Source organism: Leopardus geoffroyi, chromosome E3 (assembly GCF_018350155.1).
Source record: "Leopardus geoffroyi isolate Oge1 chromosome E3, O.geoffroyi_Oge1_pat1.0, whole genome shotgun sequence".
Lineage (NCBI taxonomy): Eukaryota > Metazoa > Chordata > Mammalia > Carnivora > Felidae > Leopardus > Leopardus geoffroyi.
In genome coordinates, this window is record NC_059340.1 from 25285502 (window position 1) to 25312645 (window position 27144).

The 27144-nt window shown below is 42.9% G+C and overlaps 1 protein-coding gene across 2 annotated transcripts in view; it reads left to right on the top strand.

The window, feature by feature from the left end:
- DNAH3 (dynein axonemal heavy chain 3) overlaps nucleotides 1-27144 on the top strand; it is a 169565-nt gene that overhangs the window by 125835 nt on the left and 16586 nt on the right. For both annotated transcript variants that reach the window (XR_006708093.1, XM_045460406.1), the window contains exons 45-54: nucleotides 1471-1594; nucleotides 1685-1841; nucleotides 2072-2215; nucleotides 3169-3835; nucleotides 5079-5244; nucleotides 7210-7426; nucleotides 8977-9159; nucleotides 14491-14689; nucleotides 17753-19894; nucleotides 26761-26986. Coding sequence is in view for 1 of the 2 variants with exons in the window: in XM_045460406.1 (XP_045316362.1) it covers nucleotides 1471-1594; nucleotides 1685-1841; nucleotides 2072-2215; nucleotides 3169-3835; nucleotides 5079-5244; nucleotides 7210-7426; nucleotides 8977-9159; nucleotides 14491-14689; nucleotides 17753-19894; nucleotides 26761-26986 (4225 nt within the window). In the remaining variant the exon portion in view is untranslated. The remainder of the gene's footprint in view (nucleotides 1-1470; nucleotides 1595-1684; nucleotides 1842-2071; nucleotides 2216-3168; nucleotides 3836-5078; nucleotides 5245-7209; nucleotides 7427-8976; nucleotides 9160-14490; nucleotides 14690-17752; nucleotides 19895-26760; nucleotides 26987-27144) is intronic.

The following is a 27144-nucleotide window of genomic DNA, read 5'->3' on the forward strand; positions in this document are numbered from 1 at the left end:
TGTACCACAGTATGAGCAAATCCTAGATGAGGGAAGTATCTCTTTACAAAAATATTCCAACTAATAAATGAAAAAGAAATGATAGAATCAGAGTATCACCATTTTACAATCCCCAATAAATTAATAGATCTAGCCAATTGAGCATCAGTAGCTACCATCATCACAAAAGGAGAGACATCATGTCTCTGATGAAAGCACATACCACCACCTACCATCTGGTCAGAGAAGTAATCTGATTCTGATCAAGTCTCTGGATCCAGCTGCAAATTAGTATGAAATACAAAGGACAGAGGAACAGAATTAACTCACCATGAGTATACAGTCAGCAAAATCCTGACTGTGAAGCTACACATCAAACAGCCCTCATACTCATCTGGCAAAAGATGAAAGAAATATAAGGGGAATCTATGGATTAAAAGAGATTTATCAGACATAATCAAGTTTTTTTTTAATTGGGAAGATTAAACTGTGCTGTGTAGAAATGAACACTTGGGTGATAAAAGACATAAATCAAGACAGCAAAGCAAATTACTATAAAAGTCAAGATAGTAATCTTTGGAAAGAGACAGAAAGCTAAGATTGAGATAGGATGTGCAGAGAGGCACCTGTGGAAGGTAAGCAAAGCTTTATTTTTTGACTTGGATGGTAGATGTACGAGTATTGATCTTATGATGATCCACTAAACTTTATATTTGTTTTTGTATGGTTTTCTGTATCTGTGTTTTATTTTGTATAATCAATTGCTTTTTTAAAAAAGACATGCAGGCAAATTTAGAGAAATGAAAAATAGTCTATTCATTGCCAAGGACTCCAAGAAAATGGGGAGTGACTGCTAATGGTTACAAGATTTCTTTTTGAGGTGATTAAAATGTTCTAAAATTGATTGTGGTATTGGCTGCACAACTATAATACTAAGAAATGATTGAATTGTATACGTAGTTGAATTGGATAGTATGTAAATTATATCTCAATAAAGCTGATATATAGACATAAATATATAGATATCTAACATTAGACAGGCATAATATAGATAGATATGTAAGGATACCACATTGATAGTGGTTAATTGGGGAAAGAATGGAGGTAAGCCAAAGATGATGCTCACTTTCTATAAAAGTATTTCTGAATTGACTATTTTACAATGATCACATGTTGCCTTCACTTTTAAAAGCAATCGTGAACATTAGTGCTGTTAATAGAATTTCTGCAATCATGGAGATGTTCTGCATTTGCATTGTGCAATACAACAGCCACTAGTCACATGTTAGAAATGTGGCTAGTGAGGCTAAGGAAATTATTTTTTAATGTTATTTAATATTAATATTAATTAAGTTTAAATAGCCACATGTGGTTAGAGGTTACCATATTGGACAACACAGCTCTAGAACATGAAGTCAGAAGAAAACCTACTCTTCCATATCCCAGGATCACAAGGCCCAGGAGGTAGGTGTGAGTCTGTGTGTTTTCCAGGACGATTCACTCGCCATCTGAATATTGTTTCCATCAACGCCTTTGAGGATGACATTTTAACCAAGATTTTCAGTTCAATTGCTGACTGGCACTTTGGGAAAGGGTTTGACGTGATGTTCTTAAGGTAAGAAATTCCTGTGTCTTCCACAATATTGGCCTGGGATCCTCAGTTTTAGCCCCTCTTTGATGGATTTGCCTTGCCCTTCCTCCTAAGGTATGGAAAGATGCTGGTACAAGCTACTATGACAATTTATAAAGCTGCAGTGGAGAATTTCTTGCCAACTCCCTCTAAGTCACATTACGTCTTTAACCTGCGGGACTTTTCACGGGTTATCCAAGGGGTACTGCTCTGCCCTCACACCCACCTGCAGGTCAGACACTATCATTTCTCTTATCCAGTTCATTCAGCAATATCCTTGGCTACATGGAATCAATAGTGATAATAGTAATTGCTAACTTTTATTAAGCTTTTATTTATGCTAGGCATTGTGCTAAGTATTTTATAAGCATTATCTTGTTTAATACTCAGTCAACCCCAGGATTTAGAAACTAAGAACTACCACCTCAGGTACCACTCAAATAATTAACTCTGGATTTTCAGGATATAGAAAAATTTATCCGGCTTTGGATTCATGAGGTTTATCGGGTCTTCTATGACCGTCTGATCGACGATGAGGACAGACAGGTCTTCTTCAACATGGTGAAGGAAACCACATCCAACTGCTTCAAGCAGACTGTGGAGAAGGTAAGCCAGACCCTCTGAGCATTTGGCCTCAGAAATGGCCCCAAATATTTGACTATGTTAGTCTCAGATTTCAGGTTTCCTTCCTCATGGAGACTCATAGCTCTGCTCTCTGAATCTCAGGAGATGGGATTGAGTCAACTAGTCACTTGATTTGGTGATATTATATTTGGCCCAATTTTGCTTCACTTCCCTGATAACATATACGTTTGGATCCATTCAAAGTGGTTTATGATCTGATGTAATTGTTTATAATTAACTTAAAATACATTTTTAAGGTTAATTAATTTGTGAGTTGAGAAATGAACTGTGAAATTTTTAGGGTTTGATCAACATCCTACTTGATCTTCAAGTAGAAGACTATCATAGTTTCCCATTTGTAAATATTTTCTCTTTTCCCTTTTGATGTAAGAAAAGTTGTTTTTAAGCCTATGTGTTTACATAGTCTAGTTGTATCTCTATTTTTAAGAAGCTGTGGTTTCTCCACAGAAAAATAGTGAGTGTTTCATGTTGTATCTAGAGGCCAAGTGCTGTAGCACTGCCAGGTTCTAATATCAGGAAGAGAAAGCACCTAGAACATTCCCACTCTAGCCACAGAGTGGGGATCAGGGGTAGCACCTGTACCTCTCTTTGGTGAAGGAGCAAGTTTATTGAAAAAATGGTGCCATCCTTCAACTACCACTGGGATCTCACAATCTGACCACCAACATTTTAGCCATTTGGCAAACAGATTGACTCTCACTTTCATGCTTTTTTCTCTAATGTCCTTTCATTATAATCTTTACAACCAGCAGATCCATCTATTATGTTTTTAAAAAACTATTAAAGAATGCTGACTTTGGAGAATATGCTCAGAGGAACCACTCATATCTCTTGTTCCCTCCCTCTGTACCTCACACCGTCATCTTGGTTGGGCCACTGGCTGAATGCCTGGCTGAGATTTTCCTTTCCCACAGGTCCTCATTCACCTGTCACCCACTGGAAAGATTGTCGATGATAATATCCGTAGCCTCTTCTTTGGAGATTTCTTTAAGCCAGAAAGTGACCCAAAAATCTATGATGAGATCACTGACTTGAAACAGCTCACAGTGGTCATGGAGTACTACCTAGAAGAGTTCAACAACATCAGCAAGGCCCCCATGTCCTTGGTCATGTTCAGGTTTGCCATTGAGCACATCTCCAGGATCTGTAGGGTCCTGAAACAGGACAAAGGCCACTTGCTTCTGGTGGGCATTGGGGGCAGTGGGAGGCAGAGTGCCAGCAAACTGTCCACATTCATGAACTCATACGAGCTTTATCAGATCGAGATCACCAAGAACTACTCAACCCACGACTGGCGGGAGGACCTGAAGAAGATCATGCTGCAGGTCGGAGTGGCCACCAAAAGTACCGTATTCCTCTTTGCTGATAACCAGATCAAGGATGAATCATTCGTCGAAGACATCAACATGCTTCTGAACACAGGAGATGTGCCCAACATCTTCCCGGCTGACGAAAAGGCTGACCTTGTAGAGAAGATGCAAATGGCAGCTAGGACAGAAGGCGAGAAGATGGAAGTCACTCCTCTTTCTCTGTATAACTTCTTTATTGAGAGGGTGAAAAAGAACCTTCACATTGTCCTTGGTAAGAAGAAGTAAACTCACTTTGCCCTTTTCCTCGGGGTGTTTCAGGGTCTCCTGTGCCTAAATTTGGTCCTCTTACAGTGGTCTGAGGATTGATCCAGCCATGGCACTCACCCAGGGCTTTATGGCTGAATTTCCGTGGAAACTTACCCTTCCTTGAACAACTATTTTAAACCTGTTTCACTCTTCTCAATTCTCTGAATTCTTCTCTCAACCTTTTCCTTCCTTTTAGTGCATTACCCTGGTGGCCTCACATCTGGAGTTCTCTCTGTGAATGACATCCCCAATCTATCCAGAAACCGAGGCATTCTATTTAATACTTTTCTCTCGCGTTACCATGTCCTGTCAATTTTTATCTCCTTGGTCTCTCTCATATCCACCAATTTATCTCCATCTCCACTACGTTTGCACTAGCTAAACTGCCAGCATCTTGCCCAGCCTCACCTCTGCAACCTTCTAACTATTCTATGTGCACTCTTGTCCATTCCAAACCTTTCTATTCCACTGACCCAGGATGGGTTTTTTCCCATGTACTGCAAATATGAACATTGTGTACGTACACACACACACACACACACACACACACACACACACATTAAAACACTTAAAATGCTTTCTATCAGGATAAACACCAAAATTACTAATCTGTGGATTTATAAGGCCACCTGCCTTACTGTCCCCTGTATCCTTTCCACTCTCCTCTCAAACCAAGCTCCCCCTTCTCTCTCTGTTCTTCACCTACAATGACCTCCTCACACTTCCCACCTGTGCATCATGCTTCCTCCTACCACACTGAAACCAAATAAAAAATAAATGGAATTTATCCAAAATTTGTGTTTCGATGGAGATGGGGTCAGAAACAAGCCGATGGCCCCACTCAACTTCCGTAAATAACTGTGTATGGGTCATCCATGATTCCCTTATATCTGAGTCAGCACAAATAGAGAAAGAGGATCAAAGGGCATAAACCATGCTGGCTAAGTGATGCAAAAGATCTGGAAAGGAGAACAATAGGTATGGGAGGCCAGTCAGAAGTCTATTATAATATACTAAATTCCCATCACAAAGTTGCATGGAAGTATCCAATGATTCTGCTGTGCTTCTCAGGCACTCAATGTGACTATTCCCATTATACCCCTGGAGTACCAACAGGAAACCAACCTCTTACCCACCAGAATCCTTGGAAAACCTGCCTGCCTCTTTGCCTTGGAGGAAGGAAACTAACCAAGTCTGCTTTTCATTAGCCATGAGCCCAATTGGGGACGCCTTCCGGAACCGCCTGCGGATGTTCCCTTCACTGATCAATTGTTGTACGATTGATTGGTTCCAGTCCTGGCCCACAGATGCCCTGGAGTTGGTAGCCAACAAATTTCTGGAAGATGTGGAGCTTGATGACAATATTCGGATAGAGTAAGCATTAGCTGCATTTTAGTACCCCAACCAAATATTCCAAATTGAAAATCCAGATATTGGCTGTATTGTTACTATTGTTTTATGATTTCTTGATTTATATATAGAAAATCCCATTTAGGGGCCCCTGTGTGGCTCAGTTGGTTGGGCATCCAACTCTTGAATTTGGCTTAGGTTATGATCCCAGGGTTGTAGGATTAAGCCCTACTTTGGGCTCCATGCTGAGCGTGGAGCCTGCTTAAGATTCTCTCTCTCTCCCTCTCCCCTACTCTTTCTACCTCTCTCTCTAAAAATTAAAAATTAAAAAAAAAAGATTTAAAAAGAGAAAATCACATTTATTTAGATATTTAATAAAACACCTTTGCTGAAAAAGAATGAAATTTCATTGTTCAGAATTGTCCTGGGGATGCACTGTTGTCATAGGTATGAGAACCTTGCTCTAATAATATAGCTATTTCAATCATTTTGGAGCATGCATTCTCGGTAGGGATGACATTGCTACCAAGGGGATGAAAACCGGTTGTTTTGAGAGTGAAAAAAAACTTACTCTTTTATGTATAAAGCACAGATATACAAAAAACAACCCCAAAATGCCCTTAATTTTGGCTAGAGTAAGGGAAGAGATGAGAATGTTATCTACCTGGGTGCCCCATATGAAGGCAGTAGTCACATTATCTGCCTTGTCTGACTCTATATCCTTAGTGCCTAGCAGGTTCCTGGCACATAGTAATTCAATGGCTATTTAGTAAATGAATGAATGGAAAATGAAAAAGTAGGTAGGGGTCAGAGTATTGATGCCTATAAATTCCTCCTTAAGAACTTTGAACTTTATTCTCTAGGCCACAAGACCCTTAACTTGGGTCCATGGGCTCAGGGATAGAATTCAGAGGGTCAGTTAATGTGAATGGAGAAAAATTATATGTTCATTTTCATTGACATCCAACTGGTATTTTGCATTTCCTTAAATGATGAATGTAGGCAGTAAACCCCAGTAGGATTAGCAGGACTTGTTACCAATCGGAGTCCCAGTTGTGTGTGTGTGTGTTTTAAATAACACATTCAGTCTTTACAGATGCATTAGTGTATCATTTCCTTCAAAGTTGTAGTTTTCAGACCTGTTGCCTCATCTTATTATTTAATGCAGAGTCAGCAAGCCATGATCCACTGACCAAGTCCAGTCTACAGCCTGTTTTTATAAATAAAGTTTTGTTGGAACTCAGCCATGCCATTTTTTTCCCCACACAACAGCAGCAAAGTTGAGTAGTTACCACTACTCAACCATGTGACCCATTGATTTTTACTATTTGGCCCTTTCCAGAAAATGTTTGCTGACCACTGATATATTGCAAATTTGTTTTTTAAAATATTTTGAAAATGGGGGCGTCTGGGTGGCTCAATTGGTTAAACGTCTGACTTCGGCTCAGGTCATGATCTCATGGTTTGTGAGTTTGAGCCCCGCATCAGGCTCTGTGCTGACAGCTCAGAGCCTGGAGCCTGCTTCAGATTCTATGTCTCCCTCTCTTTCTGCCCCTACCCCACTCATGCTCTGTCTCTCTCTCTCAAAACTGAAAAACGGTAAAAAAAAAAAATCAATATTTTGAAAACGATTTCAACATAATTGGTTCCTTTTGTAATTTTATGTATTTTTTTATGATTTTGAGACTATCATTCTGCAAAATCCAGAGGCTTCACCAGACTACCTAAGATTAAGAACTCTTACTCAAAGCTCTGGTGATTCCCCAAAGTGACCAGAAATAGAAATTACTTGCTCGAAAATCATTCTAGTAGGAATATATATCTCTCCAAACCTTCTTGCAGCTATGTTGGCCTGTCTCTGAGAATTTGGGACTCTAGCAGGCGATAGTCAGTGTGTACCTTCTCACATCCTCACGTCTGTAGCCAAAGCTGTGGTAGGTCTCTCTAGAGGACGTTGGGCCTGCCTAACCATCCTCGTGTCCTTGGTAGGGTCATCTCCATGTGCAAATATTTCCAGGAAAGTGTGAAGGACCTGTCACTTGATTACTATAACACACTTCGCAGACACAACTACGTCACCCCCACTTCCTACCTCGAACTGATCCTAACCTTCAAGACGCTCCTGAATACCAAGAGACACGAGGTTGAAATGATGAGGAACCGTTACCTGACAGGTCTGCAGAAACTAGAATTTGCATCTTCACAGGTGAGCACTGCCAAAGTAGAAGAGAGACAAAGAGGTCCAGGCTTAGGTGGGTACAGTGAGGCACTTGTTCAGGTGCAGAATTCAGGAGGTCACTACATAAGGACAGCATCTGCACCTCTTCTTGTAGAGCTTTACCTTGCTTGCCTCAGCCTAAACCCAGCCCTCGGAGATTCTGTCTTTCTTTAAGATCTTGATATCTTGTTCATCATGGATGAACCCTGAATGCGTTATTTCACCCCTTGGAGCCTCAGTTTGATCTGAGGGGGGATAATAGTTTTCACATCATAGGGCTATTACAAAGGTTAAATGGGCTAACACAAGTGCAGCCCATAGCAAAATACCTGGCATATGAATTAGTAATTAATTTGTGCTTGGAGCCACTTGAAAAACCATCTAAAATGAGAGCTGTATAAATGGATGGATTTTCAGCACCAATAAAGAACTGAACTAATTGAGGTTCGCAGTAGGTTGACCTGCCACTGAGTACAGCAAACCCACTAGCACTACGACACAAGGATGGGGGAGAACAGCAGAGGTGGCCTCCCTCGTTCTGTTCCTGGGGGTCCCTGGCTGTTAGAGAGGTTTTGAAAATTGGATTCTGTCCAGGCAAGGGTGAGCAAACCATGTTGTTAGAGGAGCAGCAAGGCAGTCTAGACCAGAAAAGAGAATGATGGTGCCAGTTAACATTCCTTGAGCCCTTCCATATGATGGTGCTGTGTATGAGGAAAGTACTGTTACCATTTCCATGTTACACACAAAGAAACCACGATGCAGAGAGACCAGGAGACTTGCCAAAATCACACATGCAGGCTTGTGAGTAGCCAGTGTGAACAGTCAGGCCAAAACTGAAACCCTGTTCTGCATGATTCCAGAACCTGTGCTCCTAAGCAGGCCAACATGCTGTGCTTCTCCCACATGCTTGTGGTAGCAGGATTATGAAACCTTCCTCAGATATGCATCTGAGCTGCCTTAGAAGGTAGAATCAGGGCCAGTAGGTGAAAAATGGCACAAATGTCCTGAGAGGGAGTGAGCCCTCCACCATTAGAGGAACTCAAAAGGAGGTCAGAAAACTACTTGACAGGAATGCTCTAGAAGGCATTGACTCTTGGGAAAAACGACCTTGAAAGTTTCTTCTACCCTAGGTATCTCATGTATGCTTCCTTCACAGACTAAAAAAAAAAAAAGTAGGAGTTTGTTTTTTTTCTAACTTGCTTCTGTTTTATATCTCCCTGCCCCCAACACTGAAATGTAGGTTCAAGAGCACAGGAGGAAACTGTACCTTTTAAAAAAAATTTTAAGTTTGCCATTTTATGTCTAGTGCCTAGCACCTGTACTTGATAATTTACAGTACATAGTATGCATTCAGTAACTAAGTATTGAAAGATCAAAGAAAGAGACTCCAGCCAACAAATACATACCCAGGACCATGTTAAAATCATTAGTATTTTCTGCATATATCATAGGTTGGAGAATGGTTTCAACTCTTGCCAACCATGCCATTCTCAGTGATGATAGAGCTGACGCTGCCCCCCCCCCCCACTTCTTGCTAGGTGGCAGTTATGCAAGTAGAACTGACTGCTCTCCAGCCTCAGCTCATCCATACCTCCGAGGAGACCGCCAAGATGATGGTGAAAATTGAAGAGGAGACAAAAGAGGCTGATGCCAAGAAACTTCTGGTGCAGGCGGATGAAAAAGAAGCCAACGCTGCTGCTGCCATTGCTCAAGGAATCAAGGTATAAAAAGCCAAAGAGGAAAGGGAGGGAACCAGCATTTTCTGGGTTCATCCATGATCTCACAAGAGCCTAACAAAGTCCTGCACAGTGTATGTGGTCGGACCCATCCTGCAGGGAAAAGTGGGGTCTGAAGAAGACAACTGACTTTCATACATCACACAGCTAGTAAGTGGTGAAGCAAGTCTTTGTGACACCTGGCTCTCTCCAGGAAGCATTACTGTTTTCCGAATATTCTCCATCTCACTCAGAGTCAAGACCTACAAGACCCAACATGATCTAACCTCATCTCATTACCTTCCCTTCATTCACTCTGCTCTGGCCACTCTGGCGTCCTAACTATTCCTCGGATAAGTGCAAAGGCACACTCCCACCCCAGGGCCCTTGCACTGGATGTCCCTCTGCCTGTCTCCTCCACCTCCATCATCTTTTGCTCAGATGTGCCTGGTATGTTACAGGGGTGGAATAAATCATTGTCAAATAACAGAATGTTGAACCTAGAAGATGCCACTTGAAGGTGATTCTTGTATCAAAGAATAGCCCTGGGCAGGGCTTCACCTACATTCTGATATTAGAAGAAAATCTGATTAACATTCATGTGATGCTATATATTTCTCAGCCCTTTCAGTTGCACAATTCCATTTGAGTGTCACAACTGCCTTGGACTTGGGAATGACAGGTATCAGTATCTGAGAGTTAATGACATTGAAGTTCAGTGGTGAAGTGATTTCTCAGAGTTGCACAGCTAGTTAGTGGGTTTAGCGCTGTTGGCACTTAGCTCAAGATAATTGTCCCTATTCAGAATTAGAAAATCCTTTTGACCATTCTTCATAAAAGAGCTTGAATAGGAAGTAGCTTATGTCTGGATTCTAGGTTAAATACATCATGGGGCACCTTCTTGAAAAGGACAGGTGTTATAGACTGGCTTTTCTCTAGTGAGTCCTGAGACCTGGCCTCTCATAGGTTCCTTTAGATCCAATCCCTGATCTCAGAGTCACACAGTGAAGGCCCTGGGTGAGAGAGGTGTGCTCATTCATGTCCCAGTGGCATAGACAAGAGGCCACTGGAACCATAGAAGATGGTGACCACCAGGAACCATAATCCAGCAGGTGTTTTGCCATTCTGTGACAAGATGATAGTAATAGCTACTACTCTTAAGCACCACGGTGGTTTCTTGCAGTCCTTCATTTAACAAATACTTACTGAACACTTGCTGTGTGCTAGTGCCTTTCCAGGCAGTGGGGGGTGAAGAGTGAACAAGACAGACAAAATCCCTTCCCTCATGGAGACTGTATTCTCTCATACTTGATATACCATTGCCTTTTATCATTGCAGCAGCCCTGCAAGGCAAATGATATCATTCCCAGCTTACATATAAGGAAATTATAGTACTGGAACTTAAATGATTTGTCCAAGGTCATGTGGCTACCAAGTGACTGAATTTGGGAGTGTATATTTACCCTGTGACACACACAGTATTTTTTTTTAAGTCTGAAACAATCTTCAACTTTTAAAAATTAGGAGATTTCAAGTAAAAATTGTGAATGTTCAGTTTTTCTTGGGGGAAAAAAATCAAGCATTCTGGCAACATTGGACCTGCGTTTCTGGGTTACACCCATCAGCAGTATTGAATAGATGATGCCCCATGTGTCTTCCAGTTCCCCAAAGCCCCACCCAGCCCACTTCCCACAGTCACATCATGGGCCTGGCCCCTGTAGGCACAGGAATTTGCAGTTCCTCCGTGGTTTAATATTATAATTGGGCACATCAGGCTCAGTATTTTTTCTGTCCCTTTTCTAACCTCAGTTTTCTTGCCTATTAAGTGAGGATAGTAAGAGAAAAACAGGTAAATTTTGTAGCACATGTCCAGCACACAGACTTTAGTGGTGCATATTCTCCACAACTGTTCTTTACCTTGTACCAAGTGGATTTACCTATTTAATAAAGGACAGCCTCTTTCCAAATATGGGTACCATCACTGGATTCTACTCCACAATGTCAGGGGAAAACAGGGACTTGCTGGAGCAGGAGGGAGGGAGGTGACATGGAGGCGACCCACCACACCCATTCCTGGGCAGTAAACTGCTACTTTGGGTTTCAGTGTCAAGGGTAAGGTCTGATGTTTTGCCGTGTCATCCCTGAGTGTCGGAAATGAGGTGAGTCAGGAGGTGTACCCAGGAAGGAGGAAGATGCTGTGCTTGCTCTGAGTTTTCCTGAGGACCAGAACCCCTCCTTGAACTTCTCAGAGCTACAGTCCCCCTCTATACAAGGATTATAATTTCCTCCTATCTCCTCCCACCCCTAGAAAGGAGGTAACCTGGGAAAGCCCCCAGTGTGGTGGCCCCTGCAGCAGAGAGGCTCAGCCATGCAAGTGGAATCTATCCAGGGACAGTGAGGAGACTGGCAGAGAAAGAGGCCCAAATACTTGCTTCCCAAGTACAATAGTTCACTTACAGCAGTCATTTCTTTTAAGTGAATGAATCGTTTCTTTTCCCCCTAATGAGGCTAATAACTGATTCCAGAATTGCTGCAGAGTTGATTGTGTTTCTTGAGAGTGCACCGTGCTTTATACCTTTCAAAGGGCCCTGCTGCTCCTTGAATTGCTAAGCAACTGGGGTCATTTTTAATCAATGTTTTTTATCATAGAAACAAATGATGTAACAGTAATAACACGTATGAAAGATTATTTAAGAACTCAGCTTTAACATCTTTTTGATTTCCCAAGTTTTCTTCTAGCCCCTGTCTATACACACGGATAGTTTTATATTATTGCAGTCATAACATAATTGCAATTTGCATCATGCTTATTTATTTCCTTAACATCCTATCACACCTGTTTTTTCAAAATGTCATATAACCATTTCAGTGACCATTTTAAGTAAGTTCTTCTCTCATCAAGTAGCCATTCCCCCATTGGGCACCAAAGTCTGTTCCTTCCTGCCATGTTCTCAGTTTCGAGAGCGTAAGCTGGAGTCTCTCAACAGAGCTGTGTGTCAGAATCACCTCTGGAGTTTTAAAAAGGCGGTGTCGAGGCCTCGCCCAGATTGAATGAATCAGAATCTTGGGGCGTGGGGCCTGACCATGAGGATGACCTTAAATGTTCTTCGGTGACTCTGAGGCAGAACCAGCATTGAGAATCAGTGTACACACAGTCTTATAATTAGAGCCTTTTTGCATCACTTGACAAACAAGCTTGCTGGTACCCAGGCCTTGCTCCTTAGGAAAGGGAGCAGAGCTCCTGGGCCACTGGAGGACAAGAAGCATGTGTGGGCCACTGGTTGTCTGGCACATGATAAGAAAGGAACATGAACTATTGGTGGCACCTGTGGGAACCTGGGATTATTGAAATTCCACCAAGAATCCAAAGCTGTGGCTGAGCCAACACCTTTTTTCTCCTCTGCCACCAACTTTATCTGAAGCTGACCATGAGAAACAGCAGGCTTTGGTTTCAGTTCTTTTCCTCTTGCATTGCACTCTGGCACTTATCCTAGGATGGAAGAGGGAGCAAACTGAGTTACCCCTGGGACTGGGCCATTTTTGCCATCTGAAGCGGAGCATTTCATTTTGATATTGGGAACATCTGACGTGTTTCATGGAGGGCATGGGTGTTGTTTTAGTATAATAAAGCCAAACAAAACATTGATGCAAGTTTATTTAAAAATCAGAAAACCTAAAATAAAAAATCCATGATATACACACATGAAGATACATACAAGTGCATGCAAGAAGGTGATGCCACCTTTATTTTGTTTGCCTACAATACACCTGTGGGATATGGACTTCAACACATGCTGCTTTGCCTAAGAATTGTTGTTCTCTTGTGAAGCTTCATTTCAGCTGTGGCTGTGTGACCATTTGTAGGGCAGGGCAACCAACAGAGTATTCACAGAGTGTGAACCAGGGTCCCAAAGTTGGAGCTTCATGACCGGGGCTAACTCATTTTGCCTACTGAGACCTTGTTTTTATTTTTGTTTATTTGGTAATTGCATTACTAAATAGCCTATAAGGTCCCTTCCAGTTCTAAAATCTTACAATGCTAAGCTTTCTTTAAAAAAAAAATTGAGGGGCGCCTGGGTGGCTCATTCAGTTAAGCGTTGGACTTCAGCTCACATCATGATCTCATGGTTTGTGGGTTGGAGCCCTGTATCAGGCTCTGTGCTGACGGCTCAAAAATGAATAAACGTTAAAAAAATTTTTTTAATTGAGATTTAATTCACATACCATTAATAGCTACCTTTTTAAAATTTATTTTGAAAGATAGAGACAGAGAGGGTGGGGAAGGGCAGAGAGAGAGGGAGAGAGAAAATTCCAAGCAGGCTCTGCACTGTCATCACAGAGCCTGATGTGGGGCCTGAACTCATGAACCATGAGATTATGACTTGAGCTGAAACCAAGAGTTGGATGCTTAACTGACTAAGCCACCCAGGTGCCCTCCACCTTTTTAAGTTATGCAATTCAGAGGTGTTTAGTACAGTCACAGAGGTATACATTTATCACCATTAATTCTAGAACATTTTTGTCACCCCACAAGAAACCTAAACCTGTTAGCAGTCACTCATCATTCCTCTCTCTCCCCCAGCCCTTGACAACCACTAACTCACTTTCTGCCTCTATGGATTTTCCTTTTCTGCACATTTCATGTAAATGGAGCCATATAGCAGGTGGCATTTTGTGTCTGGTTTCTTTCACTTAGCATGTTTTCCATGTTGTCACATGAATCAATACTTCATTCCTTTTTATGACTGAATAATATTTCATTGGATTAATCTCTGTTCCTATTCCTCATCCTTAAACTATTGCCTTAAACTCCACCCTATCCCCAAGCTTCACCTTATCCCTGACTCTACCCCTGCCTCATCTCTGAGCTACAGTACATTCCGGACCTCACCCCATCCCTGACCCTCCCCCACCCCTCCTGCCTTATTTTTCCCCCAAGCTTGCCCTAATCCCCTTCCCAGCTGTCACTCAACCCCTGGGCCTCATCCTTTACTCCATTTCTCAACCCATCTTGATCAGTGGGTGTGAAGTTACCCACTGCATATATCTCTTGGGAACTTGTTTAGAATCCAAAGCTTGATTTTTTTTTTTTTTTTAGACCACAAATCAGGTGAATTCTCAAATGTCCAAGGCATCAAAACCACAGCCCTGAAAAGCCATGGATGCCTGCCTGCTGCCACTCAGTAGTTAGAGCCACCCTCCTGTGCAGAACTCCAGGAGGGGGCACCGTCCTGGAAGGACATGGAGGGGCAGGAAGAGCCTCTTCCAGCTTCCTCCAAGAGGTGAGCGCCTGGTGTGCCAGGCACTCATCCCTCTCTGTCCCTGTGCTGCCCACAGAATGAATGTGAGGGGGACCTGGCAGAGGCCATGCCGGCACTGGAGGCTGCACTTGCTGCCCTGGACACCCTGAACCCAGCAGACATCTCACTGGTGAAGTCCATGCAGAACCCGCCCGGCCCTGTCAAGCTGGTCATGGAGAGCATCTGCGTCATGAAAGGGCTAAAACCAGAGAGGAAGCCGGACTCCAGCGGCAGCGGTAAACCCCTTCAGCTCCCATCCCTCCCAGCAGCCTTCACAGGCTGTTTTCCCTGGCAGGAGGGGTACCACGCCCCCACCCACTGCCCCAGGCCTCCAAGCAGGGTCTGGAGTCCCAGAAGAGATCAGAAAGGTGCCAGGAGGTGCATACTCATCCACACAGCTCTCTCCTTCCTCACTTCTCTCAATCAGTAGGGAAAAGGCAGGCGTCTTTAGGCAAAGCTGAGCTTAGTCAAGGCCCCTGACTGAAAATCATTACAAAAATGAAGGCTGCAGAGACAAAAGGCTGACACAGAGTAGTGTGTGGTTGTGAGGGTGAGAAACAGAGGCTAGAGAAAGAGAGAAACTGAGAGGAAACCAGAGAAGGAAACGCAGAGAATGAGACCGAGATACAGGGAGATGGAAAGAGATAGGCACCTGGACTCACACGCACATGCTCAGGCATGCATATGTGCACGAAGAGGTAATGAACTGGGCGAGATGTGAGGAGGGAGGAAGGCAGAGGGAACAGAAGAGCTAGAAACAGTTAAAGGCAGAGAGAAGGGGGCAAAGGGAGGAAGACAAGGAATCAGAGACTTGGGCATAAGGGAGGAAAGAAAGCTCCTCATATAATTAAACCTAGAAGAATTAGTAGGTGAGTATTTGTCCTCCTTAAAATCCAAATTACATGTAGAACTTTGTATTATTAATAACAGTGTCTTAGAGCTAAACAAGGACTTTAAGAACCCATCTCAGTAATTTCCCTGCCTTTTGAATCCTCCTGTCCTGGGAACAGCCCTGATCTTCCTCCATTCCTTCTGAAAGGTTCTAAATCCCTGATCCCTCGTTCAGGAGCCTCTGGCTTCTGCTTTCCACTGACTAACACTTCTTCTTCCCTGATTGGTGGCAGGCCAAAAACCACATGAAGAAGATAGAGGTGATCAGGAATGGACAGGCAGGAAGTGGACTTCACAGGAGAATCCCTTAGGGAAACAGCTGAGTAAGAATGAGCTAGTCCAGCACTTCTCCACCCTGTCTGCACCCTAGAACCACCTAGGGAGTGTAAAGAATGCTCAAGCCCGTGCCTGCATTCCTAGAGATTCTTACTCCACTGGTCTTGGGTACAGGGGTACAGACTGAGCTGTGTGTGTGTGTGTGTGTGTGTGTGTGTGTGTGTGTGTGTGTGAATATATATATATATATATATATATATATATATATATATATATATTCAGCTTCCAGGTGATCTAAGGTGCAGCCAGGGTGGAGAACTGCCAAGATACGCAAAATATGGCCAAAGTCACGAAAGTTCATTCTCTTCTTGGATCACTTGATCAGCACAGGACCCACCATTCTCCTTTCTTTTTTTTTTTTTATTGAAGTGAATTGTGTGTATTATTCATTTATCCCACACAACTTTAGCCAGAACATTAAGACAGAGCATAAGACCATTTAATTCATTTTGGGTACCTTGAATTTAAATGAACCAGATCATTTTCCTGAATGCAGACAAAAACCTTCATGAGAAATACTTGTTTGGTTACTGTGCTTGCATTAGAAACAGGACACATCTGACCTATTGTACTTAATATGATTTCTCAAGTATAACTTTTTTTGATTAACCTGAGGTTGGCAAGTGTTTACAATGCTGTGAGCCAAAAGGGCTTCTAACTCATTTCCAGCATGTCAACAAAAGGGATGCAGCCCCAGGTGGGATCAAGACTCGCTCAGTCATTGGCAGGATGGGTGCTGAGGAGAATAAGGGCCCTGCTTTGTTTCTGGACAGGGCAAGGATGGCCTTTTCTATAGTTACATGCCGCTTCCTCACCCTTGCTCTTTCTCTTGAGACTCACTCACAGGGACTGATTGGGTACCATCTAGCCCACCTCCCAGACTTCAAAAGGAGTATTCAGAGGCACCTGGGTGGTTCAGTCAGTTAAGCATTTGACTTCAGCTTAGGTCATGGCCTTATGGTTTGTGAGTCTGAGCCCCACATTGGGAGCCCCACAGCATGGAGCCCGTTTCAGATCCTCTGTCTCCCTCTTTCTGCCCCTCCCCCACTCTGTCACTCTCTGTCTCTCAAAAATAAATAAAACATTAAAATCACAGGTTGGATAAATGATGTAAAGGGAATCGACATTCCAGCAGCTGAGATGAAAGAAAATGCTGGGGGAGGGATAGAGTAGCCCAGTGTAGTGATAGAAATCTGGGGAAAGCTCTCAGTGGAAGTAACTTTAAAAAAAATTGTTTTTAATGTTTATTTTTGAGGGAGAGAGAGACAGAGTGCAAACAGGGGAGGGGCAGAGAGAGAGGGAGACACAGAATCCGAAGTAGGCTCTATCCTCTGAGCTGTCAGCACAGAGCCTGATGCGAGTCTCGAACTCATGAAACGTGAGATATGGCCTTAGCTGAAGTCTGACATTTAACCCATTGAGCCACCCAGGTGCCCCTCAGCAGAGGTGACAATTGAACTGAAGTCTGGTTGAGAGCCAGCAGATGCTATTTACAGTCTAGGTCAAGGGCTTACGGTAGGGAAGCACTTAAGATCTTTGAGGAGTTGAAGAAGGTTCTGCCTGACTAAAGTCCAAGGAGCAAGGCCTCAAAGATGAGGTAGATGAGTTCAGTGGGCCTCCTGGACCATGGTAAGAAACTTAGATTTTTCTTTTTTTTTTTAATTTAGATTTTATATTTTTAGAGCAATTTTAAGGTCACAGCAAAATTGAGAGAAGGGTACAGAGATTTCTCATATACCCCTAACCCACACACGTGCATAGCATCGCCTGTTGTTGTAACAGAGTGGTACATTTGTTAAAATTGATGAACCTATTTTGACACATCATTAACACCCTGAGTCCATAGTTTATATTAGAGTTCATACTTGGTATTATACATTTTATGGATTTGGACAAATATATAATGACATATATCCATCATTATGGTTATTAAACAGAGTATTTTCCTGCACTAAAAATGTTTGGTAGGACCTTGGATTTTTTTCCCCAAATATGAGTAGCCATTGCAAATCTTGAAGTCTCAGCCAGAATGTCTTAATAATAGTCCAATATCCATTTCTTGTTCCAAATAGGTAAAATGATAGAGGATTACTGGGGAGTTTCAAGAAAGATTCTTGGAGATCTGAAATTCTTGGAGAGTCTTAAGACATATGACAAAGACAACATCCCTCCAACGATCATGAAGCGGATCCGGGAAAGGTTCATCGATCACCCAGATTTCCAGCCAGCTGTCATTAAAAATGTGTCATCTGCCTGCGAAGGTCTGTGCAAGTGGGTGAGGGCCATGGAGGTGTATGATCGCGTGGCCAAAGTGGTGGCTCCCAAACGGGAGCGGCTGAGAGAGGCCGAGGGGAAGCTGGACGCACAGATGCAGAAACTGAACCAGAAACGAGCAGAACTGAAGCTGGTGGAAGACCGCCTCCAGGCCCTGAATCTTAACTTTGAGGAGATGAACACCAAGAAAAGGACCTTGGAGGAAAACATTGAGATCTGCTCCCAGAAACTGATCAGAGCAGAAAAGCTGATCAGTGGTCTTGGGGGAGAGAAGGACAGATGGACAGAAGCCACCCGGCAGCTGGGGATCCGTTATACAAATCTAACAGGGGATGTGCTATTGTCCTCAGGGACTGTGGCTTACCTGGGGGCCTTTACAGTGGATTATCGGGCAAGGTGTCAGAAGCAGTGGTTGGCCCAGTGTAAGGACAAGGTCATCCCTGGCTCTAGTGACTTCAGTCTCAGCAACACATTAGGAGATCCTGTAAAAATCCGGGCCTGGCAGATTGCTGGGCTGCCCATTGACTCCTTCTCCATTGACAATGGCATCATTGTGTCCAATTCCAGACGCTGGGCCTTAATGATTGACCCTCAGGGGCAGGCCAATAAGTGGATCAAGAATATGGAGAAAGCAAATAAGCTCTCCGTCATCAAATTCTCAGATGCCAGCTATGTGAGGACGTTGGAAAACGCCCTGCAGTTTGGCACCCCCGTCCTGCTAGAAAATGTTGGAGAGGAGCTGGATGCATTTATTGAACCCATCTTGCTCAAGTCCACATTTAAACAGCAAGGGGTTGAGTACATGAGGCTGGGTGAAAACATCATTGAATACTCCAGGGATTTTAAATTATATATCACAACCCATTTGAGGAACCCACATTACCTCCCTGAAGTCGCTGTGAAAGTCTGCCTGCTCAACTTCATGATCACACCCTTAGGTCTCCAGGATCAGCTCCTTGGCATTGTGGCTGCCAAGGAGAAGCCAGAACTGGAAGAGAAGAAGAACGAGTTGATTGTAGAAAGCGCCAAGAACAAGAAACAGCTAAAAGAAATTGAAGATAAGATCTTGGAAGTCCTCTCCCTGTCTGAGGGCAACATCCTCGAGGATGAGACTGCCATCAAAGTTTTGTCCTCCTCCAAAATGCTGTCTGAGGAGATATCTGAGAAACAGAAAATTGCTTCAGTGACAGAAACACAGATCGATCAGACTCGGATGGGCTACAAGCCAGTGGCTGTCCATTCTGCCACCATCTTCTTCTGTATCTCTGACCTGGCCCACATCGAGCCAATGTACCAGTACTCCCTGACATGGTTCATAAACCTCTATGTGCATTCCCTGGCTCATAGCAATAAAAGTGAAGAACTGGACCGTCGCATTGAGTACATCATCGAACATTTTACCCTCAGCATCTACAACAATGTCTGCCGCTCTCTGTTTGAGAAGGACAAGCTACTTTTCTCTCTCCTCCTCACCATCGGCATCATGAAAGAGAAAAAGCAAATTAATGAGGAGGTTTGGTATTTCCTTCTAACTGGAGGTGTCGCCCTGGACAACCCCTTCCCTAACCCAGCTCCTGAATGGCTGTCCGAGAAGGCGTGGGCGGAAGTGGTTCGTGCCTCGGCATTGCCCAAACTGAAAGGCCTGATGGAACATTTAGAACAAAATGCTGATGAGTGGAAGCTTATCTATGACTCCACCTGGCCCCATGAGGAGACATTCCCTGGATCTTGGAAGTTCCTTCAGGGATTGGAGAGGATGGTAATCCTACGATGTTTGCGGCCTGACAAAATGGTTCCAGCCATTCGGGAGTTCATCGCTGAGTACATGGGCAGTGTATACATTGAAGCCCCTACCTTTGATCTCCAGGAGTCCTACAATGATTCCAGTTGTTGTGCACCATTGATTTTTGTGTTGTCTCCAGGTGCGGACCCAATGGCAGGTAAGGGCAGAATGTTGTGTGAAAAACATAAATACCCCAGGATGCATGAATGGATGACAACAGCGTGTCCCTTCCAGCAAGAATCTCAAACTCAGATGCTTTGAAATGTGAACAGTTAACAGGTGAAGGTGAGGGTGAGGCCACTGAAAATTTCTTTTCCCACCTAAAGAAAGCAGCTCCTCTTCAGCCCCGAAGCACCATGCCATTCTGATAATGTGAGCCCAGGAAGGCTAGGTCACCTGATTTTTCAAGAGAAATCAGAAATGCAGAAATCACCCATTTTTACATCCTGATAACTCATTCAAATTCTTTCCTAAAAATTGTGAGGGCCAGACCAGGACTAGATTTAGCCTACTGGGTGATAGTTTATCATCTTCATCCTAAATCATTTTCTAATACTATTGCCTCTCTAAATTAGGCTTTTCTCTTTTCTTTTAATTTTTAAATTAAAGGTTTTTTTTAATGTTGGTTTATTTTGAGAGAGAGGGGGCATCTGGGTGGCTCAGTCAGATAAGCATCTGACTTTGGCTCAGGTCATAGTCTCATGGTTCAGGAGTTCAAGCCCCATGTCGGGCTCTGTGCTGACAGCTCAGAGCCTGGAGCCTGCTTCAGATTCTGTCTCTCCCTGTCTTTCTTTTTTTTTTTTTTTTTTTTTTTAATTTTTTTTTTCAACGTTTATTTATTTTTGGGACAGAGAGAGACACAGCATGAACGGGGGAAGGGCAGAGAGAGAGGGAGACACAGAATTGGAAACAGGCTCCAGGCTCTGAGCCATCAGCCCAGAGCCCAACGCGGGGCTCGAACTCACGGACCGCGAGATCGTGACCTGGCTGAAGCCGGACGCTTAACCGACTGCGCCCCCCAGGCGCCCCTCTCCCTGTCTTTCTGCCCCTCCCCACTTGGTGCTCTGTCTGTCTGTCTCTCAAAAAGATAGATAAACATTTAAAAAAGAAGAAACATAGAAAGTGAGAGAGTGTGTGCCTATGCATGCGTGTGAGTTGAGGGGCAGAAAGAGAGAGGGAGAGAGAATCCTAAGCAGGTTCTGCACTGACAGTGTGGAGCCCAAAGTGGGGCTCAAACTTATGAACTGTGAGATCATGACTGAACAGAAATCAAGAGTCAGATGCTCAACCAGCTGAACCACCCAGGTGCCCCCAATTAAAGTGTAATGACTAATACTGTGTATAACTGTATATAGTAAAAAAAAAAAAAAAAAAAAAAAATCAATGTGGAAAAGTATAGGACTGTGGCTCCACCAGGACCATTTTGCCCCCTCAAGGGACATTTGGCAAAGTGGTGAAACGTTTTTTGTCACAAGTAGGGGGTGCTACTAGCATCCAGTAGATTGAGCCCAAGGATGCTACTAAACATCCTGCAGTGCACAGGACAGTCCCCCACAACAAAGGATTATTTGGCCCAAAATGTCAGTAGTGCTGAGGTTGAGAAACCCTTGTGTAGAGTGAAAGATATATCTTCCTCCTAACCCTTCCAGAAGTAACCATTATTACTGGTTTGTGTATCTTTCCAGAAATCAATTATTGCATATTAACAGGTATGAGTTATTGACAGAAATAGATTTGTTTTCTGTTCCGCTGGATCTCAAAGCTTTCATTTTCTCTGTGGCTGAATGAAGAAAAGTACCAGAAATGCAAATGACAAGGTTGCCATTCTTTTGTAACCCCTGAGGTGTTTGACACTTATCCTGACCTGGATGGAAAGCTGGCAGCTGTGCACCAGGGAGGAGGTCGGAGGAGGGAACTGAAACGAACTAGTACCCTTTCCACGCTCCCATACCACAGTGTTATTGTCAAAGATAAATTAATGGTCCCTTTCTAGTAGCTTTATTTTAACCCCTATGTCCTTTATGTGGCAGATTTAAATTAGAGCAATGAGGGTAAACCAGGAAAGGTAAAGAGAAATGGAGGAAAGGTCATAGTATGGTCTGTAAAATGATGATGTGCTGGCAAAGGATGGGCCAGTTGTGTCCAGTGGCATATGTTGCATATTCCTGTCTGTCTGTGCTAGAGGCCTGATCAGATTTAACTTGGATAACTTCCCAGGAGACCTCATGGGTACTGTATCCCTTGTAGTGCCTCACACCAGGAAGCATATACTATCTGATTGTCTTTCCCTTTCTGATTAAGTTTTATCAGTGGACTCAGGCACTGTCACTGTGATCCACCTTCCCATTCTGCTTCCCTTGTAAAGTTTCCCATCAGCCTCACAGCTAATGTGATGGTTCTCAATCTTGGCTGCACAATGGAATCACCTAGTTTGAGGGGCAGGGGGCAGATTAAGGAAAACCTCCATGTGCATGCCACACCCTCACCCAATTAAATTAAAATCTTTGTCAATGAGGCCCAGGCATTGTGTTTTAGAAGCTTTTCAGGTAGGGGCGCCTGGATGGCTCAGTTGGTTAAGTGTCCAACTTTGGCTCAGATTATGATCTCATGGTTCTTGGGTTTGAGCCCAGCGTCAGGGTCTGTACTGATAGTTCAGAGCCTGGAGCCTGCTTCACATTCTGTGTCTCCCTTTCTCTCTGCCCTTCCCCTGCTTGTGTGCTCTCTCTTGCTCTCTCTCTCTCTCTCTCTCTGTCTCAAAAATAATCATTAAAAAAAGAAAAAAGAAGTCTTTCAGATAATTCCAGTATGTTTTGGAAACAACTGACCTGATGATTTTAGTGGCCTTAAAAAAATCAATCCCCAGATCCATTATTTCATTAGGGGCTACAAAATGATATTTTAATTCTGTCAACTATGTTTGCATTTATTCGCTGGAACTCCTCTATGAAGAAAAATTTCCTTGGTCAACTCTTTGGTTTACTCTGACTATAGCTCAAAAAGGACCAGCAGAATAGACACTTGGTTCATTCTCTTGATTTCTCAAACTTCATATTAATAAATTAGTGCCCTGGTATCCTGTGAAGTTACTTAAGCAATAAGATTTTCTTTGTGCCATTGTGAATGCGTAGATTTTAACATAGTGGGTGTTTCAAACATGGTGGTGTTTTATTATTTACTATTCTTTTTGGTTTTCAAATCATTCAGTCTCTAGCCTGTAGGGGCCCCTTCATGCCTAGTAGTTTTCACATAACCCCGGTGGTTTTATATAGCATCCTTGCCGTATAGAATTAGCATGTATTCTGGGCTCATCTTGTACAGACATTTCTCTAAGGAACTCCAGTTCTTTCAAAACAGGCCACAGGATTTGGAAACCACAATATGAGTACTACTGGATGGATCATTGATTGCAGACCTTACTGCTCACTAATTCTTTCTGGCTGTCTCTACCCTGTGCTTTTAATCAGTACTTTGAGTTTTTATCTGCAGTGACAGTGCTTTCCATTTCTAGAAGTTTTATTTGTTTTATTCCAAATCCATGTATTTCTTTTTTCGTAGAACTGTGAATTTTATTATGCTTTGTGGTCCTCCTTTATTGATTTTTAGATGTATTTCATTCATGGTCTTTTTCAGAAATTATATTAATCTGCCAGGGCTGCTATAAATAAATATCAAAGACTCAGTGGTTTAAATAAGAGAGATTTATTTTCTCTCAATTCTGGAAACTAAACATCCAAAATCAAGGCGTCGGCAGGGTTAATTTCTTCTGAGACCTTGGCTTGTTTGTGGCCAGTTTCTCCCTGTGTCATCTTCTCCCTATGTCTTTATATGGTCTTCTCTCTGTGAGTATGTCATTGTTCCAGTCTCCTCCTCTTTTAAGGACACCAGTCCTGTTGGATTAGGACCTGCCCTGTTGACCTCATTTTAACTTAATTACCTCTTTAAAGACCCCATCTCCAAATACAGCCACATTCTGAGGTCCTGGGAATTAGGGCTTCAACATATGGATTTGAAAGAGACATAATTGGGCTCATAACAGAGTTCATATATAATCTGTGGAGTATTAATTCTCCTGATTGTTTTATGTGCTATCCCTTATAGTGATGTATTTCCTCACGTAGCTTGTAATTTTTTATTGTGAGTTCACAATCAGCAATCTTGTGTTCTTTTGTGGGAGTCTCCTAATACCTTGGGTTTTAGGAGTGCCCTAACAGAACGACTTTGCATATGCAAACACTGATACCCCAGGGGGGGGTGCCACTCTAGATCAATTTTTTTAAGTTTATTTATTTATTTTGAGAGAGACAGAGACAACATGAGCAGGGGTGGGGCAAACAGAGAGGGAGAGAGAAGCCCAAGCAGGCTCCACACTGTCACACGGAGTGCGTGACCTCACAGAGGCGCGTGCAGAGCCTGACACGGGGCTCAAACTCATGAAACCATGAGATCATGACCTGAGCCAAAATGGACAGTCGGGCGCTTAACCAACTAAGCCACCCAGGTGCCCCCATTCTATATCAATTTTATGGGAAATTTCTCAGTTGGGGAATCCCACCCACAGGTACTATAAACCCACACCCTTCATCCACATGTGGCACAGGCTTAGTGTTTTGTTTTCTCAGCAGAGAGTTATTTTTTCCACCAATGAGCTTCTGCATTGCTTCTAGACCAGTAGCCAGATTTCTGGCCACCTTAACATAAAGGTGCAGCCCTTTGAAGGTCCCAACTGTCTACAAAAGTCTCAGTTCTAGCCCCCCATTTCTTATGAGTGCAAAAGTTATGTGTCCACAATCACCCAACATCCAGATTGGTTAAATAAAGTATGGTATATTCCAATCATGAAATGCTATGTAACCATGAAAAAGAATAAGACTTTTCTGTATGTACAGGCATAACTTGTTTTATTGTGCTCTACCTTACTGCACTTTGCAGATCTGGTTTTTTTGTTTGTTTGTTTGTTTGTTTGTTTTGCACATTGAAGGTTTGTGGCAACCCTGCATCAAGCAACCTATCAGTTCCACTTTTCTTATTTTTTTAAGAGAACAAATCTACACATTTATGTATGTATGTATGTATTTTTTTTAATGACAGAATGTCTAACTAAGGAGAGTTTTTTTTTAAGGAATGTTTACTTATTTTTGAGAGTGAGAAAGTACATGTGTGCACACTAGCAGGGGAGGGACAGAGAGAGAGGGAGACAGAGGATCTGAAGCAGGCTCAGCACTGACAGCAGAGAGTCTGATGTGGGGCTTGAACTCACGAACTGGGAGATCATGCCCTGAGCCGAAGTCGAATATTTGAGCAACCCGGGTACCTCTCAGTTAAGTTTAAATCCTTAAGGAGTACAGCATCACACAGATTTTTGTGGTCAGTGGCCTTAGCAGGAAGGTTGCTTTGAAACTTGGCACAAAACATGGCACTGTTTCCATGAGCATGAATTACTTTTCCCCAGAGTACTCTGGTTTTCTTCAGTTTGCCACCAGAAATTACTGTGTTGTTCTTTGCTTTGTACACATAAGCACATCTCTTGCGTAGATAGAATTCAGTTTCATGTTGAGCATAAACACCTTCAGTTTTAAGAAGTGCCGTGTGCTCCCTCTGGTTCCAAAGAAAATTGGCCTTGGACCACAGCCTTCCAGACATATTTGTCGTTTTAGGAGTCCTGTTTCCAGCAGGCGGCCACAGGCTCCAAGATGACAGGAAGAGTATTGGTGCCATTTTTCCAACAACATTTGCTCACTTCATGTCTCTGGGTCACATTTTGGTAATTCTTGGCAATATTTCAAACTTTTCCATTGTTTTTCATGGTGATCTGTGATCAGTGATTATAACTTACTGAAAGCTCAGATGATAGCATTTTTTAGCAATAAAATATTTTTAAATTAAGGTACATACATTGTTTTTTAGACATAATACTACTGCACACTTAATGGGTAATATTGTAGTGTAAACATAACTTTTATATGCACTGGGAGGCCAAAAAAAAATCATTTGCTCGTTTTATTGCATCATTCACTTTATTGCGATGGTTTGGAACCAAACCCGCAATATCTCTGAGCTGTGCCTGTATTGATGTGGAAAACATCTAAGTGAAAGAAGCAAATGTAGTATTCTGCAGTTCTCATAATAGTATATATGCATTTATTTAATGCATAAAATATGTTTGGAAGGATTCACAAAAAGCTAGTAACATTGGCTGCCTCAGAGGAAAAGAGAAGAGAAAGAGACTTACTTGAAATTTCACTGTACAAATGCCTATTTTTCTAGTAAAATACATTTGTAACAACCCAGTTTCTAGTTCTTTGGTTGTGTGTTCATCTCTTTAGTTTTGAGTTCCCTCTTCATTTTTAGCACCTGGGAAATTCTGTCTCTCAGACTCTATTTTTGTTGTTGTTGTTGTTATTGTTTGTATTGTATAATTCAGTTTGTAATTTTTTTAAATAAAGAATGCCTGGGGCACCTGGCTGGCTCAGTTCAAAGAGAATGAGGCTCTTCATCTTGGGGTCATGAGTTCAAGCTCCATGCTGGGGGTAGAGATTACTTTAAAAAAAAACTTAGAGGGGCTCCTGGGTGGCTCAGTTGGTTGGTTAAGCATCTGACTTTGGCTCAGGTCATGATCTTGTGGTTTGTGGGCTCAAGCCCCAGGCTGGGCTCTGTGCTGACAGCTCAGAGCCTGGAGCCTGCTTCTGTGTCTCCCTCTCTCTCTGCCCGTCCCCTTCTCATGTTCTCTGTCTCCCTCTCTCTCTCTCTCTCTCTCAAAAATAAATAAACATTTTTTTAAAACTTAAAAAAAAGAATGTCTATGTATTCAGAACAAAAGAGGAATCAATAGTAGCTTCATTCATCCTCTTAAAAGAAGTCTAAAGCTTCCCCATAGAGATGCTTATTTTTGTAATTGACAGAAGCCAGTGAGTTTCTTTCCAAGTCCAGAATTTTGATGTAGCCCTTCTTTCTGCATAGTCCCTGTTAATATGGTCTTAGCTGGCCTGTCCTCTTTCAAAAAAACCCTTTTCTTCCTGGTCTCAGGCCTGCTGAAGTTTGCTGATGATCTTGGCATGGGAGGCACCAGAACACAGACCATCTCCCTTGGCCAAGGCCAAGGCTCAATTGCTGCCAAAATGATCAACACTGCCATCAAAGATGGGACCTGGGTGGTGTTACAGAACTGCCACCTGGCCACAAGCTGGATGCCTACACTGGAGAAGATCTGTGAGGAGGTGATTGTTCCTGAAAGCACTAACATCAGATTCAGGTGAGGTGCTGCCCCACCACTACCTGTTTCGGGGCCCCAATCTTGAGCTCCAGATGTCATGCTGGTGGCTGGGAGTGCTAAGATGAGCAAACGCTGTTCTCATTTAGCAGAAAACAGACCATGGATGAATGATGTTGATGCCATGCAGTACCTGCTGT